The 19408-nt window shown below is 50.8% G+C and overlaps 1 protein-coding gene across 1 annotated transcript; it reads left to right on the forward strand.

Annotated features, from left to right (window-relative positions):
• The first annotated feature begins 3809 nt into the window (after positions 1–3809).
• LOC103582637 (CDK5 regulatory subunit-associated protein 3) lies at positions 3810–13428 on the forward strand. Its single transcript, XM_008564184.1, has 14 exons — positions 3810–3865; positions 4056–4101; positions 6486–6617; positions 7236–7336; positions 7711–7759; positions 8431–8609; positions 8794–8930; positions 9150–9294; positions 9731–9841; positions 10255–10333; positions 10947–11035; positions 12541–12746; positions 13061–13232; positions 13337–13428. The coding sequence occupies exons 1-14, from the start codon at positions 3860–3862 to the stop codon at positions 13400–13402; spliced, it is 1518 nt and encodes a 505-aa protein (XP_008562406.1). The 5' UTR covers positions 3810–3859; the 3' UTR covers positions 13403–13428.
• The last annotated feature ends 5980 nt before the right edge of the window (positions 13429–19408 follow it).

Genomic DNA, 19408 nt, shown 5'->3' on the forward strand with positions numbered 1-19408 from the left:
GTGAGAGTTGACTTTCTAGTGCCTACAGACTAAAAAATATATATAAATGCATTTATATTTGTAAAGAAATCTACCGTGACCCAGCCGGCTAATCCTGCATAGGTCTTCATTGGCTTGTGCTTAACTCAAGAAGCTGACCCAGCCCTAATCTCTTCTCCCTGATTTCCTCCCCCAACTCCCAAGAGGCTCAGGGGGGTTGACGCCAAGTCCTGAGCCGTAAAGGGAGGGCCGAGGAAAGAAGCTGGGAACCTCGCATCCGTCCCCCCAGACTAACCGATAACGGTCCCCACTCATCCTGACCACCACCATCATTAAATACCTTCCTGCACATGGCCGCACCTTCTTTCTTTCCTTCCTTTCCAAGCACCCATTAAGCACCTGACACACAATGCCAGGGGCTGGGGTTACAGCGATCAACAAGTCTGTACTCCCTACCCACAAGATGCTCACAGACTAGTGGGGGAAACAGATTGAAAAAAACAACACAGAGATTAGACTCCAAACAGCAAGAGGCCCAGGCAAGGTTGCTACGTGTCCAGGGCTTCCAGCCCAGCAGGCAGATACACCACACATGGGCATGCACACCCTCTCATCCCAATCAGTGTGGCTGCGAGCAGACACACAGACCATAAAGTAATAAACATATGGTGAATAAAAGAAATGGATTATTTGAATGTCAAGGGTCAGCCTTTTTTTTAATGGATATTGCAGGAGGATAAATACTGGGCACTCTCACCCAGAGTGGGGTGTGGTAAGAGAGAACTTTTGAAAGGGGCAGGGCCTGCAGGGGTGGGAGTCCAACTGCCTGGCACAGCAACTGAGGAGAAAGTGGGAATCAGGCCGAATACTGAGGGAGGAAGAGACTTGGGGCTGTTATGGCCAAGTGGATGGGGCAGGCGGGGGTGTAGGAGCAACGAAGGCACATCACACAGAGGACAGGAATGCAGGCTAGGGAGCCAGACAAGCCTGGGTTTGAATCCCTGCCCCACCAACCACCGACTGTATGATCTTGGCTCCCTTGCCTTTAAAGTCTAGCTAATAATAGTACTCACATTATGAGACTATTAGAAGGATCAAATTAGATACGGCTTGTAAAACATTGAGATCTACACTGGCACGTGGCACAAGGTTATCACTTAATAAGCAAGCTTACAACAACAACAACAAAGATGGCGAGGCAGCCTGCACACACAGCACCTCGGGCCCTGTGCTTCCTGGTCCAGCGCTGACACGGCCCTGGCTGTGTCTTTTCTTACCTGTGCTGCCCCTCCCCCAGTATCCCACCTGCTAAATCAGTAGAGAGTTAAGAGATTCATGATAAGAAGCCTCCCGGATACTCTCCCTGCCTCCTTTCAGATGCTGGGAACCCCGATGACCAAATTGTCCCCTTTGCAGGCAGAGTCAATGCCCTGGATGCCAGACCATTCATGTGCTTATCTGCCCACCTGCCCTGAAGTTCCCTGTGGCCTTGGGAAAGTGCAGAATGCTGCCCAAGACCCACGCTCTTTAGCTCTGGGGCAGCCTCCCTGCGGTGAGCAGCTGGGCAGAACTGTTATTCTTCTGCTCTACCAGGTGAGTCACCTGGGGAGCTGCGGGTGGTGGTGATGTGCTGGTGGTCTCTGCTTCCACCTACTCACTAGGGCTGGGTCTTCCAGACCTGCCCTACCCTATTCTACCCGGCCTGTTGGTTTAAGGAAGAGATACACCTTGAGGGTATGACAGTGCCCTGCTTCTTGGGATGTGCCAGAGAGCCCGGAGCACACAGTTGGAGCCAGTCAATGTTTGTTTAATCATGGGGGAGCCCAAGCAATTCCTACAGCCTGAGTCAGGACTCTGAGATGGGAGCCAAATTCCCACGAGAGAGCCCTGAAGAGGCTCTTAGTTCTGCCCTATGAGCCATTTTTTGGGAAGGCTTTCAATTATAATAATAATTATATATAATGTTCATGTATATATAGTTTACACAGCATGAGAAAATATACCTGAAGTATGTTGTAAACTGTAAAAGAGTTATGTACATCTAGTATGTTTATTTATTTAAGGCTCTCAACCTTAAAATACCCTGAGATAGGATAGGTGTTATCTCCATATTGAGAAAGCTGTGGCTATCAGAGAGATTATGGAAATGGTCCAAGATCTCACTAGGCAGGAATCTAGGTCTTCCCGCTGCTCTAATACACCATGTAGTTCAGTCAAAAACTTACTGAGCCCCAAGTGCTGTGCTGCACAGGGGAAGGGGATAGGTGTGTGTGGGCAGTATTTAGAAATAGCATACCCAGCTCTGTGAGATCCCTGGGAATCTGTCTTTATCCCACACTCTTTCCTCACTCTATCCACTTCTTGGCCAATCTCAAGACTTCCTTGGCTTCAGCCACCCCCTGACCACAAATCAGCCAGCCTGTGACTCTCCAAACTGTATCTCCAGCCTCGATGACTCTGCAGAACCCCAAAATTATAGGCCCAATTGCCTTCTGCACACTTTCCACCCTGGGATCTCCTAGCATTGCCAACCCCACAAGTTCAAAGCTGAGATCCCCTCCTCCCCAAGACCTGCTCAGCATCCTATATCCCTGTCTCAGGTGATGGCACTCCCACCCAACCACTTAGATGTCATCCTTGGTGTCTCTCTCCCCCACCCACACAGCCAATCAATTGCCAAGTCCTGTTAATTTTCCTCCTGAACATCTCTCAAACCCAGCCCCTTTTCTCCTCCCCACATCTTCTGTCCCAGGTCAGGCCATAACCTCCTTCCAATCTCACTGTCTCTACTCTTATCTCCTACGAATCCATCCTCCCTGCAGGCAATCTGTGCAGGTCCCTCCCAGCCTCAAGTCCTTAAAACCCTTCAGTGGTTCCTCTCTGTCTGCAGGGTGAAGTTCAAATTCATTAATGAGGCTCCCTTTGATATGACCCTTTCACCTTTACACCTCCTCTCTGGTCACTCCCTGCCTCAAACCGTTTTCTGCATAGAGGTTGGCCTGCCTGCAGGGCCGACCTCATCGGAGTGAGATCACGCAGTGCCGTCTGGAAATTCTTAATTTTTTAACAAGGGAGCCTGCATTTCCATTTTGCACTGGACTGGCAACATAATTTGGCAGTCCTGCCTGTCTGTTGTCCCCTGTACCCGTCTTACTGTTTGTGGTCGCTAAAGCTTTGTCTGTGTGCAGTCCCCCCCAGAACACCCTTTCCCACGTCACCCCTCTTTCTGCAGTTCTTCCTTTAAGACTCAAGGTAGGTGTTACCTTTGGGATGCCTCCCCGACCCTCCTCCCGCCCCTACCTAATCGCCCAACACGAAGCAGGTGCTCAACCCATGTTCATTAGATAACTGAATGGGAAGGCAAAGTGTGACAAGTGCCACAAGAGACCTACAAACTGTCACAGAAGGCAAAGTGAGGCAAAGAGATTAGAAGGCATTTTCGACAGCCTTGGAATACGTCGTCCAGCTCGGCGCTAGGACCCTGCCTGCAGGGGCGTTAATCCGTGCGGAGAGTTCCGCGCCAGCCCGGGGAGGAAGCGGCCCCGACCGGCTCTCGGGCGCCGCCTGCCGCGATCGCGCCGACGCTGCAGCCCTTTCCGAGTGCCCCCGCCCCTTCCCGGCCCTGAGCCCACCTCGCGTCACCCATTGGCTGTCCTCTGTTTCCCCGCCCCCCGGCTCAGCTTCAGCCATACGGAGTCTCTGGTGGGCGGGGCTTGCAGCCAGGGGGTGGAGCTTGCGCCCCTGTTGGCTCTGCGGAAGGCGGCGACGTGGCCGAGGGAAGCCTGTTTGTGTCTAAACTGAGGCTCAGCCACGCCGGCTCTGGATTGGTGGCGGGGCGGGGCAGGCCCGGGTCTCCAGCCGGAAGCGGAAGTGGAGGAAGATGCAGGTGTGAGGACAGGAGCTGGGGGAACTGGGGTCGGCTGGGGACCCTCGTCTCCGGCCTTACTCCGGGGCGCGGCCCTCCAGACCCGTCGTTCTGGCCCCGCAGGGTGGCGGTTGGGACCGTGAAATGAGCGCGCGAGTGGCGCGTCCCCTCCCCGCGCTCACGCCCCCCTCCCCACCGTGTCTCCTTCCAGGACCATCAGCACGTGCCCATCGACATCCAGACCAGCAAGCTGCTCGGTAGGAGGGGATGCACTCACGCAGCCGGCTGTCGGGGGGGAGGCCTGTTCTTCGGCCCCTGTCACCAACAGCCGGGAGCTCTGACACCTGGAGGCCTGGGTTGAGGCGCCGACCACTCGCCTTGTTCTGTGCCCCATCTGTGGGCAGACATGCTTCTGAGAGCAGCGGGAAGGAACCATGTACTTGTACAGAGTCTGTACTTGAAAAACCTACGTTTTCTTCTTTAACATTGATAATATGATATCATCCAGGCACAAAGGATAGATGCCTTGCTTTAAAGATGGTCAACTACTGAGTGGCAGATCTGAAAGTGGAACTTTAAGTCTGTTCGGCTCAATGGGCATGCTTTTTGCAGTATGCCAATAAAAACTATCCCTCCTTTCTTTTTAAAAGATTCCATCTCCCCCTTGATTTTAGGAGGAAGAGGGACATTAGACCCAGTTGGAAAAAAAGCTCTTTTAGTGGCCAGGACCTCTCCAGGTTGTCTGCATCTGGTCTTCAGACCTCCTCCCCAGTTCAGAGCCAAAGAAGGGCCTCTTCATTCTGACCGTGCCAGGGCATATGCACAGCTCCCGGCATTTTAATTTATTTTTTTATTTTATTATTTTTCATTATGACATAGTTGATACAATTATTATTATTCCTTTTTTTTTTTTTTTTTTTTTTTTTTGTGGCTAATGGGTACCAGGATCCGAACCAATGACCTTGGAATTATAAGGCTGCACTCTAACTAACTGAGCTAACCCACCAGCCCCTTCCAGCATTTTTATTTTTTATTTTTTTAAAGATGATGGGTAAGGGGATCTTAACCCTTGGCTTGGTGTTGTCAGCACCACGCTCAGCCAGTGAGCAAACCGGCCATCCCTATATAGGATCTGAACCCGTGGTCTTGGTGTTATCAGCACCGCACTCTCCCGAGTGAGCCACGGGCCGGCTGTACCCTTCCAGCATTTTTAAATGCTCATTGGATTCATGGGTTTGATGCCAGTCTTGTCCTTAAGACGCTGTTTGCTGTCTCAGCCCTTTGGTTCTGGTTCTATGATATTGACTGAATTTTTCTTTCTGAAAAATTGAGAGGAATACAACGGAGGGAGTGTAACTGATACTATTGTGAGACCCAATGTTTGACCAGTTGGCAGATTTATTAACAAGGGCCAAGGTTCTGAATTCACCACTATATGGGGCCATTTAGTCCATCCCATGCAGTGGCCACCAGTGGAGCTTCTTTAACTTCCCTTCAGATTGTCCCACCTCTTCAGCGCATGTGTACTCTTGGTGTGTGAGCTTGTCCTTGGTCACGAAAAGGACCAATAAAACAACAACCATTCATTAATGGTTTGCTCCATACCAGGTGCTGTTGTAGGCAGCTGACATTATAAAAATGAAGATCACTAAGATTTATTGAGTCTTTGCCATGTGCCAGGCACAGTACTCAGTGCTTTACCTAATTCCCCTCTGTACTCAGTGTCATATTATGCCCATTTTCCATGGGAAACTGAGGCACAGAGAGGTTGAGAGACTTGCCCCAGAAACCTGATAATTAGAACCCAGAACCACCTAACCACAAAGCCTAGTCCTTTGCTCTCTCCTACTGAGGAAACGTGCATGGCTCTCAAGCCACAAATGTGGGCCCAGTCTCTGAGAGGGCAGCCACTGGTATGCATATGTGCAGGGTGGTACCTTACTGTTAAAAGTAGACCAGTGTTATCTAGTCCTTAGGACGCTGTTGGTATTAGGGGCTTTGCATTTGTTCATTCATTCAGTACTTGGCATAATCATCTTGTATTTTCCATTGTCATGGTTAATCCCAGCCTGAGGAAGTGGAAGCTGGACAGCATCCTCTGTCAGCAAGAAAGATATAATTGGGCCGGCCCGTGGCTCACTCGGTAGAGTGCGGTGCTGATAACACCAAGGCCCCGGGTTCGGATCCCATATAGGGATGGCCGGTTTGCTCACTGGGTGAGTGTGGTGCTGACACCAAGTCAAGGGTTAAGATCCCCTTACCGGTCATCTTTTTAAAAAAAAAAAAAAGAAAGATATAATTACCCAAAGAAGCAAAAATATTATGGAGAATTTAGAATGGTCGAAATGGCACTTTGAAAAAAAAAGTGGCACTTTCAAGTCAGGACCAATTTAAAGTTTTTCTTTATTTCTGTGTTGAGGCACTTGCTCTATAAAAATCATACTGCAGATGAAGTCAGATTGTCAGAGTCTGTTTAGCACCAAGCATCTCTTCGGGCCTGCCTTTATTCCCATCTTCCCATGATCCCTGTGCCTTAACCGATGTAACCTTTAGCTCATATCTCAGTGTATTTCACTTGAATGAGTAACGGAGTGTTGATGGCATGAGTGGGAATGCTGTGATTTGGGTGTTTCTCTTGTAGACTGGCTAGTGGACAGAAGGCATTGCAACCTGAAATGGCAGAGTCTGGTGCTGACAATCCGAGAGAAGATCAATGCTGCCATCCAGGACATGCCAGAGAGTGAAGAGATTGCCCAGCTGCTCTCTGGATCCTGTGAGTGCTTTAGGGCTATGTCCCTCCATCCCCTCTCTCCTGGAGCAGTATGTATCAGCTGAACTGCTCTCTTGTTGTTTAGCCACCAGGGCTGACCCCTAGTGAGAAAGAAAGATTTTTATTTGGGGTATAGATGCTGGTTTCTTCCAAAACAAAATGATGAAGGTCAGAGCTCCATGCTAAAATTACTGGCTGTGTAGTATACATGAGTCACACCCCTGCAGTGGCCAGAGTAGGTGAGGAAGGTACCGTATCTATGGGTTCTGCACGTATGGATTCAACCAACCGCAGAGCAAAAATATTCGAACAAAAAATTGCATCTCTATTGAAATGTACTGGTTTTTATTCTTGTCATTATTCCCTAAACAATTCAGTATAGCCACTACTTACATAGCATTTGCATTTGCATTGTGTTAGGTGTTATAAGTAATCTAGAGATGGCTTAAAGTATACAGGAGGATGTGTGTTGGTATATGCAAATTCTATGCCATTTTATATCAGGTACTTGAGTGTCCATGGATTTGGTATCCATGGGAGGTCCCAGAACCAATCCCCCATGGAGAGTGAGGGACAACTGTGTTGTAATTCTCAGAGTCCTTGCTCTTCCTTGCTTTCCAGACATTCACTACTTCCACTGCCTAAGAATCGTGGACCTTCTCAAAGGCACTGAGGCATCCACGAAAAATATTTTTGGCCGGTACTCTTCACAGCGGATGAAGGCAAGTGTGGAGTGAGGGCCGGTAAGGTACAGCTGGGGACATCCAGTCTGTGGGTCAGAGCCTCTCTGGACTCTCTGAGGATCTGGTGGAAATGCCTACACAGAATGTTTCCTAAAATTTCTGTCTCTGTAGTTTGTGCCAAAAGTAGATCCTGCCCCCAGGTTTAAATTTTCAGACCCACTGCTTTGGGATTGCTCATTGGCGCCACCTTCTTGAAATGAAGTGGGTGGTCCAGTGAGGTTAGGAGTTGAAGGACATGGAGCGTGTATTTGATTTGATGTGAAGACTGAGAGAGCCTCCCCTATTCAGGGACTGGGCTGGGATGTGGCTGTGAGTGCTTTTCTGGCTTACTTTCTCCTTTTCTTCCTGCTCAGGATTGGCAGGAGATCATAGCACTGTATGAGAAGGACAACACCTACTTAGGTAAACTGGCCCATTCGGGGAGTCCTGGCATCCATAGGGAAGCCCGCGCCCAGAGATCTGAGACATCAGGCTTATAGGAGACACGGTCTATGTGTGGGTAGAGGCTGGAGTGTAGATGCTGCCTGTTTGTAGGTGGGAAATCAATTCCACAGAGTGCTGGAGGGAGGAGAAAGATCAGGCAGGTGGTGGGCGTTTGCTGTGCCTGACCAAGTTGGTGGGTGTGGGTCTTCCACTAGTCACCTCTTGTTTACGTGGAGTATGCTGCCCCCACCCCCCAGCACCCCCATTCTACCAGGCAGAAGAGGCAGGGGTCATCCTGAGGCCATATCAGGTGCCAAAGAGAGAGCAACTAAAGGGCTGATGGTAGTTGGGGTTGTATTTTTGAATAGTATAATCATAATAGCGAATATTTACCAAGCACCTACTCAATGCAAGGAATTGTGCTTGGTGTTCTGTATGGATTCTCTGTTCATCCTCACGTAAATATTATTGTCCCTGCTTTATAGATGAGGGTTGGGTTAGAGAAGTTAAATACTTGTCTTAGATTCCACAGCTAGGAAGGGGAACCCCATGCCCTTCGCCACCTCACAAGGGTATATTGGTGTGAACCCTGGGGCATGCCTGCCTTAGGGTGTGGGTGTCCTGGGGTGAATTTCCTGGGCCCTTCCCAGTGGAACTCTCTAGCCTTCTGGTTCGGAACGTCAACTATGAGATACCCTCACTGAAGAAGCAGATCACCAAGTGCCAGCAGCTACAGCAAGAATACAGCCGCAAGGAGGAGGAGGGCCAGGCAGGGGCTGCTGCGATGCGGGAGCAGTTTTACCACTCCTGCAAGCAGTACGGCATCACGGTGAGTGGGGGGCCCCTGTCTGCCTTCCTGGGCCTGATCCTGTGCTGCTGGGCAAGACTCCCTTCTCAGCCGGCTTGGACCTCTCTTGGGCCAGTGTCTCTCTCGCCTGTCTTCAGTCTTTTGATGTTTTCTTTAATCTGTTCCTACCACTTCTGTCTTAGCCCCCCTCTTCTACCCTCTCTAGGGAGACAATGTCCGAAGAGAACTGCTGGCCCTAGTGAAGGACCTGCCCAGTCAACTGGTTGAGATTGGGACAGGGGCTCAGTGCCTGGGGGAAGCCATCGACCTGTACCAGGCCTGTGTGGAGTTTGTATGTGAAAGGTAAAAAGGACGTCAGCTTCTCTCCAGCAGGGGTAGGGTGTGCCTCTCCTGTGACCCTTCGCTATTCTCCACTCGTGTTTTCCTATGTAACATTTGGGCTTTATTTTACACACTTGAACCCATGGGAGCCTTGCCCGCTTGACCATGTAGCCGAAGCTGAAGCCCAGTGCTGGCTTCAGGAGTGCTCAGCAGGGGAGTCAGTTTTGTGTCCTGTTGAAGCCCCACCGAGCAGGTGTTGCCGATGCTGCGATTCGTGCAGAAGCGGGGAAACTCAACAGTGTATGAATGGAGGACGGGGACAGAGCCGTTGGTGGTGGAGCGACCACACCTTGAGGAGCCTCCTGAGCAGGTGGAAGAAGATGCGGTAAGACAAGCCTCATGTGACTTGTGTGGGCCGCCCTCCGCAGAAACACTGGGGGCTGAGTGAGAGCTGCTGCTCCTCTCCCACCATAGCCCAAACCCTAAGACCTGAATTCAGATCCCAGAAGGAAGAAGGGGGTTTTCTGTGAGAAAGACTATAGGTGGAAGGGCCCCTTCTGGGCCCTACTCCTTTATTTTTCTGACTTTGAGACCAGTGTATAGATGAGTGCTGAAGAGGCTCAGCAAGCTGGTTGGTTTTGAACTAGGAACCCTCAGTCACATGAGCTCTCTGAAGATGGGATCTCTTGTGGGGAGCTTGGAGGCCATTGCATTTGAATGTGTGCTTTCCTGCAGGAGCATCTGAGGCCTGCAGGAAGGCAGGGCCTCCCTTTTTTTTTTAACCCACCTTCTGCAAGCTGACACTCTTTTTCCCTTTCCAGATTGACTGGGGTGACTTTGGGGTAGAGGCGGTTTCCGAGGGTACTGACTCCGGCATCTCTGCTGAGGTAGCTGCAATTGACTGGCACATCCCCCTGGAATCAGACTCAAAGGTTAGAATGCCCTCTTGGCCCGTCTCTCTGAGGACTTCTGTGATTGCTGCTTCAGCCATAAGGAAAGTGTTGTCTGTGTCTGTAAAGGTGTCACTTGAAGTTCATAGTTCTAAGACCAGATGTAGTCCCAGGAGACAGAGTTTCAAAAGTGACATGTCAGACTTTTGTCCTCCCTTCTGCTGGTGTGTGAGGCAAGGTGTTGTGATATAGGCAGGTGGTGACTCTACAAAGCAGGGAAGAGGCAGCAACATAAATGGGCCCACACTGCCATCTTTGTCACCTGCATCAGGGCTGCATGTCCTTAATGCAGTTGGAGTGTGCAGTCATTGAACTTACCAAGGGCTGGAGTTTATTTCGGCTCCCTTGCCTCGGGGAACTTCTCCCGACATTGCTGGGGTCCTTCTTCCATCTAGGAGCCAGGGGGTGATGAGATAGACTGGGGAGACAATGCTGCTGCTTTGCAGATCACAGTGCTGGAAGCAGGAACCCAGGGTAAGTGCACTGTCCCCTGCAGCCTTGGCAAAGGTCAGGTGCTCAAGGGCCCTATGTCTAGAAACAGAAAAAATGCAGTACTGAGTTAGGTTTCTCCCACATTTAACTTTCTCAAAATCTTGATGAGACTGTGAGTGGAGGAGGACAGGGAGAATTCTCGAAATTAAGTCTAGAAACTCTCAACTTTTTAGAGATCAAATGTGGGCCAGCTCTTCTGTGGGAGGGTTCCAGGGGGGTCGGTGGGCCCTGAAGTCTGACCTGACCCCCTTCCCCCGCTTCCCACCAGCAGAAAGGATGTAGCAGTGTGAGCCACTAGAGGGCATTGCAGGATGAAACTTTACCTCCTGCCGCCCACCAAGTTGAGAGCCAAACTGGCCTTTCTGCTGTTCTGAACGCAGCTCTGTGTCCCTCTTCACAGGCTGGGCCTTGGCAGTAGTGCCTGATTAAGGCTGAGACACATGGGAAAGGGTAACTTTCCCCCTGGGTTGGGACAGGACTTGGCTTCAGTACACTATCTCTGTCCATATTAATCCACCAAGGGCATCTCAAACTTAAGGGTCTTTTCCTTCTCTAGTCCTCAGATATGTCACTTCTCTGTCTCTCTTCCTGGCAGCTCCAGAAGGTGTTGCCAGGGGCTCAGACGCTCTGACACTTCTTGAATACCCTGAGACTCGGAATCAGTTCATTGATGAGCTCATGGAGGTACTGTCATCTCTGGGAGATGTGGGGGAGGCCTGATACCAACACAGGTGGCATCGCTCCAGACACCTACATTGACCCTTTCTGTTGTGTGAATGGTGCTGAATGTGTTCCATGTTCTGGAACAGGAGCCTCACGTATCAGTATACACCCATTCATTCAATTAATATTTATCATGTACCTCCTAAGCACCTGGCAGCATCTTAGGCACCAGGGATTGAGTAGTGAATGAAACAGTCAAAGTCCTTGACCTCATGGAGCTTATATTGTGGTGGGGAAGGCAGAGAAGAAGCAAGATAAATAAGTAAAAGATGCAGTATGTTAGGTGGTACTAAATACTAAGGAGCAAAAGAAAGCAGGGGAGGGAGACAGGATTCCTGGGAGGGGCTATGCTTTTGTATCTGGTGGTCAGGGAAGGTGACCAGTAGGTCCAGACTGCAGGTGGTGCAGAGAGCACCATGCAGATGTCTGGCAGGAGGGCTTCCCGGGCTGAGGGAGTAGCTGCAAAGGCCCCGAGGTGGGCATGTGCCTTGCACGTTTGACCAGCAGCAAGGAGGCCAGTGTGGCTGAGCAGAAGGAGCTTGGAGGGGGTGGTGAGTGGAAGGGCTCAGAGAGAGAGTCTGAACGTTGGTTTGACTCCAAGTGAACCAGGAAGCTGTTGGAGGTTTTGAGCAGGTTGAGAGCAGCGTGATCTCATTTGTGTTTAAATACGGTCCCTGTGGCTAAGGTGCTGGGCAGCCCAGAGTAAGGGGCCCATGTTCTTGGACCTTCGTTATGGAACTGGGAAGATGGGGGCCTGTCTTTGTTAATCTCTGGGTCTGTTCCCTTCCCACTGGCCTGCTGAAGATTCTCAGTCCTCACTCAGTTCCCTCCTCTTTCTGCTCAGGGAGACACCTCCTAGCCTCAAGAGGAGAGGAGGGCAAAGGGTGTCAAGTTTTTATGGCAGAATAAGATTAACAAGATAGGTAGCTGGTTCTCCTATTCTTTCTAGTCTCTTCTTTTTTTTTTTTTTTTTTTCCTTTATGTCTTTTTTACTGACCGGTAACGGGATCGCAACCCTCGGCGGGAGCGCCACCACACTCCCAAGCGGCGCACTCTCCAGTGCGCCACCGGGCCGGCCCTTTCTAGTCTTTTCTTAATCCAGAGCTCAAACATGGATTCCTGGTCTGTGAAGCTCATTCCTCCCATGGAGAGAAAATCAGTATCTCACTGGAGTAAAGAGAACCCTTTGAGTCTCTGTTTTCTTAGTTATCTGCTCCACGGGCTGGGGAGGAATGATGGAGGTCCAGAGCTTGGTAGGCTTGAGATGGGAATGGGGTGCTGAAGAGTGGCTGCCCTGCGCTCTCACGTTGTAGTCAATGAGTTTCTAGCAATAAAAGCTTTCGGAGGAAAAAGCCTCCTCACCCAGAATCTAGCCCTCACTTCTCGTTCTTGCATTTCAAGCAGTCTGAGGGCTTAGCTTCTGACGTTCTTTTATCAGTCTGAACCAATTCCTCTTCCGTCCTCAGCTCGAGATCTTCTTGTCCCAGAGGGCAGTGGAGATGAGTGAGGAGGCAGACATCCTGTCCGTGAGCCAGTTCCAGCTGGCTCCAGCCATCCTGCAGGGCCAGACCAAAGGGAAGATGGTTACCATGGTGTCAGTGCTACAGGATCTGATTGGCCAGCTCACCAATCTTCGAATGCAACACCTGTTTATGATCTTGGCCTCCCCAAGGTCTGGCTTTCCCCTTGATGCAGACCCTGCCATCTTGAGCTCTTCTGGGACCCCTTAACACTTCATCCCTGCCTCTGGACATCACCTTCTACTGGGGGCTCTCTTGGGTCAAGATGGGGTGGTTTGAAGTATGCAGGCAGAATCTGCATACCAGAGTGCGTATTCCTTATACAAAAAAAAAAAAAGATTTAAGGATGTGCAGGTGAGAGGCCAATCAGGGATTTGGTTTACCAAGCTTCACCTTTTCCAGCAGTTGAATGGGAATGCTCAGGGTGCACAGCTACACCAAACACTCACCTGAGTGCCCTGCACAGGTATGTGGACCGAGTGACGGAATTCCTCCAGCAGAAGCTGAAGCAGTCCCAGCTCCTGGCCCTGAAGAAAGAACTGATGGTGCAGAAGCAGCAGGAGGCGCTTCAGGAGCAGGCAGCTCTGGAGCCCAAGTTAGACCTGTTGCTGGAGAAGACAAGGGAGCTGCAGAAGCTGGTAAGATGAGAAAGGGGAACCTGCCGGTGGGAGGTCCCAGTCTCTGCAGAGCGAGGACCCTGCGCCTCTCTGCTTCCCTCCCACTTGCTATCGCTGTCTTTCAGATTGAAGCTGACATCTCTAAGAGGTACAACGGGCGCCCCGTGAACCTGATGGGAACCTCTCTGTGACACTCTCCACGTCTTCTCAGCCTCTGGGATTGAAGTGGGACAGCCAGGGATGATATTGTTGGGCCCTTCCCAGCAAGAGACCAGGCAGACTGGAGGACAGAAAGCCACGGGAAGGAACCAACACCTGGATTGTGACCTTGGCACTTACTGGTCTCTTTTCCAGAAGCTGTGTTGATTGGCCATGTGGCCGTCTGCCTGTAACCACAGCTGCTGCTTCTAGTTCATCTAGTTGGACTTAAAAAAAGAGGAAAAGACTATAATAAACAATAGTACTTATACTCATACTGCTACTCTGGGCCTGAAGTTAAGGCTATGCCCCTGTTTTCATGGGATTCTTGATCTAGGCAGACTCCCTGGGCCATCGGTTGTCACTGTGGAGCTCCAGGTTAAGGACTTTCCCTCTTTGCTCCTGGTCACAAGGAGGGCCCCAGATTAATATCTGCAAATGGTTTAGCAAGGGGCTCTGGGATGGCCGTGTCAGCTGGGCCCCTTTCCATAACCAGGCCCAGGCTGCCCCCCTCAGGCCAGAAGCCCAGGGGGAGCAGTCAAGCAGCCGCCTTGCTGGAGCCAGCAAATCCGTACTTTCCTTTTAATCACAGCTTACCTCCAGGCAGAGGGAAAATGCGGTTTAGGGAGGAAGGGTCTGATAAACAAGGTGGAGACAGGAGTTGTCACCTTCACTAGCTGCCTGTCCACTTCCTGCCCATAACTGCCTGCTCTGATTGGATAGAGCCCACCCCGGGATAGCACCCCTCTCCCAAGCTACCTACGCATCCCCATTTCCCAGGAAGGGTAGGGGTTGGGGTGGCCAGCAATTCGATTTTAATTTCATAGCAGAGCAGTTGATTCATGGCTCTTTGTCGCTGGCGTTGACTCCCGTAATGACTTTCCATCAAAATGAAAAGTGGAGTGACACCACTCATTATTCCTGCTGCTTGTTATCTCAGTTCTGGGGAGGGCCACCCCCTCCCTGCTGCCTTTCAGCCGTCCCGGACAGTGAGTGATGGCCCCTATTAATCACCGACCCCGCGGACTCTGGCGGACACACGCTATCCAAAGGAGAGAGAGATAAGGCAGCATGAACTGCTCGGAGCCACTCCTATCAATTAATGTCAACCCACCGCTTCCCCCCAATCTTTGCCTGGTCACCTCCTTTTGGGAGTGTCGGGGGCTGAAATAAGTCCACCAATTGAAAATGGAAAAATATTGGTGTCAAATGTTGAGGTGCAACTGTCCTTAGAATAGAAGGACAGAAAAGAGCCCAGGTGGGCTTGTCCTGCCCTCCACTGCTGCGGAGGCTCTTGGCCTGGGGAGCTGCTTGCTGCTTTTGGTCCCTGTCCCTCAGAGAATGCCGGCTACCTCCGGCCCCACCTGTTCAACTGCTGTCTCCATTGGCCATCTAGCCATCAGCTCACTGAGGCATGCTGCCCTTGTCCACTCTGATGTCCCTTGCCCAGTCACCAGCTGTTACAGAATCCATAGCTTGCAGGAACAAAGCTTTAGGAGAGGCCTAGTGGATCATGTGACCATGGCAGGCTGGGCTCAGGCCTCAGAGGCTCTTGCTCCTGGGCTTGCAGATGAGCGCCTGACTTGCCTCTCCTGCCCCGCCCAGGGTCAGTGTGGGGAAGTGGTACTGCTGAGGTTTGGCCATTTTCGCAGGAAGGGAAGTGGGCTTAGGTAGTACGGGTTTTTCTTAACAGATTTTGGCCACCTTGATAAGCAATGGATTAGGGGACTGTTCTTGCTCAGAAGGATTCCACTTTCCTGCTTATCTGGTGAAATGAAGGCCCACTCTGACCCTTAGGCTGAGATAAAGTTTTTTTTTTTTTTTCTTTTTAAAAGATGACCGGTAAGGGGATCTTAACCCTTGGCTTGGTGTTGTCAGCACCACGCTCACCCAGTGAGCGAACCGGCCATCCCTATATGGGATCCGAACCCGGGGCCTTGGTGTTACCAGCACCGCACTCTACCGAGTGAGCCACGGGCCAACCCCTGAGATAAAGTTTTGTAAAAGCCTAGTCCCCCGCTCCTGGCCACGTGAAGACACTGGCGGTGCCTGCCCGGCTAGTACGCCAGGCAAGGGCAGCTCTGTATGTCTCAGGTCTGCTTCCAGTTTCCCTTAGCTTCACTGTGGTTGCATTTGGCTTCCTGCTTGTTTTTCTCAGAACTGCTTCAGAGGCAACTATAAGCAGGTCATGAGTTAAGATGTATAGAGCTCTTAGAACTGTGCCTGGGCCAGAGGAAGCACTCGCTGGAAAAGTCCCAGCTCTTATGTTCGGGGGGGACAGTGATAAGGAGTCTCCATCCTGGCCTAACCTGCCTTCTCTGAAGAGAGAGGTGAGGAGCTTGAAGACCAAGTTCTGAGCAGTCAGGACTTCAGGAATGTGCAGGAAGTTCAGGCAGAGAGAGAGGCGGTAGGCCAATATTACAACCTCAGAGTCGTTAGTCTGACACGAATTTTACAGACGGACCCCAGCTTCCGATGGTTTGACATGATTTTCCAACTTTGCAATGGTGCAGATGGCGATTTACATTCAGTGGAAACCACACTTCAAGTACCATATAATCATGCTGTTTTTCAGTTTCAGTACAGTATTTGATAAATTACATGAGATATTCAGCATTTTATTATAAAATAGGCTTGTGTTAGATGAAGGCTAATGTTAAGTGTTCTGAGCACACTTAAAGTAGGCCAGGCTAAACTATGATTTCAGTAGGTTAGGTGTATTAAATGCATTTTTGACTTAACAATAGTTTCAACTTAACTGTTAATTGTTAACATAGCCCCACTGTAAGGCAAGGAGCATTTGTTTACCAATTTGTTTACTGTACTTTTATGTTGACTTGTGCCCATCTCCTTCCAGAGAGGATTTAAGGCGACACCTCTCACTATTTAGCAAAGACTAGTCACCCTGCTTCAGATGAGGAAGCGGTGAGTTGCCTTTCTAAACCCCCTCACCCTGCTAAATCCAGCCACTGCCCCAGCCCCTGTCACAGTTTCTCTGCCCAAATGAAGCTTTCTTCCTGCATAAATCTACTGTGTCCTCTCAGAGTGTGGTTCTCTTTACAATCCACAAAAGTAGGATCCCTTTGCTCTGCAGCCTGCGGTGGCTGACCATGCATGTGGTCTCAGCAGAGTCCTATGATAGTTCATCTGGGTTCTGGCAGTCCAGCCCTGTGGCCCACAAAGGGCTGGCCAGAGACATGCGGAGTCTCACATATCTATCTTTTTTTTTTTTTTTTTAAAAAAGATGACTGGTAAGGGGATCTTAACCCTTGACTTGGTGTTGTCAGCACCACGCTCAGCCAGTGAGCGAACGGGCCATCCCTATGTGGGATCCAAACCCATGGCCTTGGTGTTATCAGCACCGCACTCTCCCGAGTGAGCCACAGGCCGGCCCGGAGTCTCACATATCTAGAACTCGTTTCCCACTGCCCGTTCGGGGCAGGGAACAATTTGCATTATTCAGAACAAACATCTCACCTGGCTAGAGAACTCCCTGCTCCAGAGAACTGGCCTGGAGCTAAGGACAAAAGAAAAGCACAACCAGACCTTCAGGACCAGGAACTAACTAGGATTGGGGTTGGAGAGTCCTGCTCGCTCACATGTAACCCCCTGTACTCCCTCATTAATTCCCAGATGTTGCTTGTACTTTCTCCCTTAGAAATCCAAGTCCTGTGGCTCTTCTCTGCCTCTTCATACACTGCTACCTGTCCTGTTACTAATGTTTATGTTGTCTTTTAATTGTCACTTGTTTGTTCTCCTTTCCCCACCCTTCTATATGTGCACATACAAAGTCTAGTAAGAGAAACAGGAAGACAAACAGGCTGGTGGTTGTCAGCACATTCTTGAGATCTGGACTGCCCGGTACAAATCCTGCCTCTGTTCTTATTGCCCGTGTGATCTTGGGCAAGTCACTGGTCCTCTCTGTGCCTCCTTTTCCTCACCTGTAAGTGAAGGTGGGCAGCTTAGTGGTGGTGAGCCTTGCAGCACTGAGAATGATGCCCGGCACAGGAAGACTCAGACGTGAGTCATGCGAGGGCAGCGGGGTGGAAGTACCCTGGACTGAGGGTTGAAATTTGTTTTCCATCCTGGCCCCATGTGTCCCCAATGTTCCAGCCTGCCCCAAATCAAACCCATTATCATCCCAGCTACACTCCATCTCTCTCCGATATTTCCTGTCTCTCTGTGCCCCAGTGGTACTCTCCCAGTGTCTGCCAGCTCTCCTCTCTAACCCACCCTTACTGAAAAGGCTAGGGACCTTTTTCCCCTAATTATTTCCCTGCTCAGAAACTCTCATGCTTCTTTAACTCCCCAGATTCCTAGTGTAGCAGGCCAGCCCTTGATAATTGCCCAGCTGCCTGCCTTTCCAGCCTGGGCTACCCACCCAAGATGCCAAACCCACATATGTCCCCAAAGCCCAACCTTTTTCTTGGCTCCCTCTGAGCCTCCCAGCCCGGAAGAGGCCCAGACTCTTCCCTGTGGCCATTTCCAGCTCCCCCTGCAGCATCCCCGCAGGGAAGTCCTACTGGGTGCATCTTAACGCCATTCAATAGTGCCCCAAACTGGGCTTCCTGAGGGCAGGAGCATGTCTTGCTTACTTTTGGGTCACCTTGGAGTCTCAAACTTAACTTCTCTGAACTTTGTCTTAATCTCTAAAATGACTTCGACCTCTGAAATATTATGATCATGTGGTTCTCAAGTTAGCAAAAAGGAAGAGTCCCACAAAGCACTAGAAGTTTGGGAAGAAAATTGGGGTTTAGTTGGCTTTTGAATTGGACTGATGGTTTGACTAAAATCCCTCTCCTGGTTGTCCAAGGACAGCACCTTCTCTGAGAATCTTCTGGGCCTCATCTCTCCTCCTTGCCCTGTTTGGTCGAGGGCATGTCTGGAGAGGTAGGGAGAGGGCTGTCGTCCTGTCCTCTTGGAGATGTCATCACTTCCGGTTTGCTACCAAGCTAGGGCCTCAGCCCCCGTTTACTGAAGGTTGCCCATATGCACCCTGAGTTATCAGGCCCCAAGGAGCTGTTTCCAGGCTGGTGGTCCTGCCTGGCAGAGCCACAGCCCAGCAGGAGTGCGTGAAGTCTGCTGCAGGGTTGCGGAGCCCAGGGGTACCAGCTGACTGACCCTGCCTGTGTCCTCCAGATGCCCTTCCTCTCTGGTGATGGGCAGGGCCTCTCTGAGTAAATTGGCCCTGAGTAAACTCTTCCTTAGCCAGCCTGCAATCCTCCTCTCATTCCCCAGGCTTCAAAGAAAACCAGTTTGAATATTTAAACTTCTCCTGTGTGTCTAATAAAAAGTTCTGCACTATTTAACGCCCCAGCTATCCATTACTGTCGGGAGCTGCCCTCTCCCTCCCAGCGTCCCCCTCCCTCCCTCTCGCCCAAACCACGCACATGGCAAAGCCATTTGTCAAATGCTCCCGCCACCGCTGCGCTTGGCTGTGTCTGAAAGGACAAGCCGCCCCACAGGGGAAGGTGGGAATGAATAAAGGGGCTATGCAAATTGCTGCTTAATCTGCAGAGAAACACCCAGGCTTTGGGGAGACGCTCATTACTTCTTTTAACTGTGATTAACGGGCAAATTAAACCCAAGCCCTTAACTCTCTCCTAGCAGAGGACTTGAACGCGGAGCCCTGGACCGGTGAGGGTGAAGGGAGGCTCCTCCTCTGTGGTTGTGCCTGCAGCCCTGGGACCAGCACTGAGGAGCATCAGAGCTGCCCTTTAGTCCTGGCTGTGGACAGGGTAGGAGGGAGGGCGCCCCACTGCAGGAGAGCAGACCCCACACAAGCAACCTGAACTCATGGGCAAGGAGGAACTTAGCTCTCTCATTCAGTTTCTTTCAGCCACTCAGAAAAAACAAGGTTGGTGGCCCCTAGATTTGTTGCCCTCCTTTCCCCCAACCAAAAAATTTTTAAAAGTCTGGGACATGGGGCCGGCCCGGTGGCGCACTGGATAGTGCGCCGCTTGGGAAGCGCGGCGGCGCGCCCGCCCGGGCGGGCGCGT

The sequence above is a fragment of the Galeopterus variegatus genome, unplaced genomic scaffold, assembly GCF_000696425.1.
Source record: "Galeopterus variegatus unplaced genomic scaffold, G_variegatus-3.0.2 Scaffold17150, whole genome shotgun sequence".
Classification (NCBI taxonomy): Eukaryota; Metazoa; Chordata; class Mammalia; order Dermoptera; family Cynocephalidae; genus Galeopterus; species Galeopterus variegatus.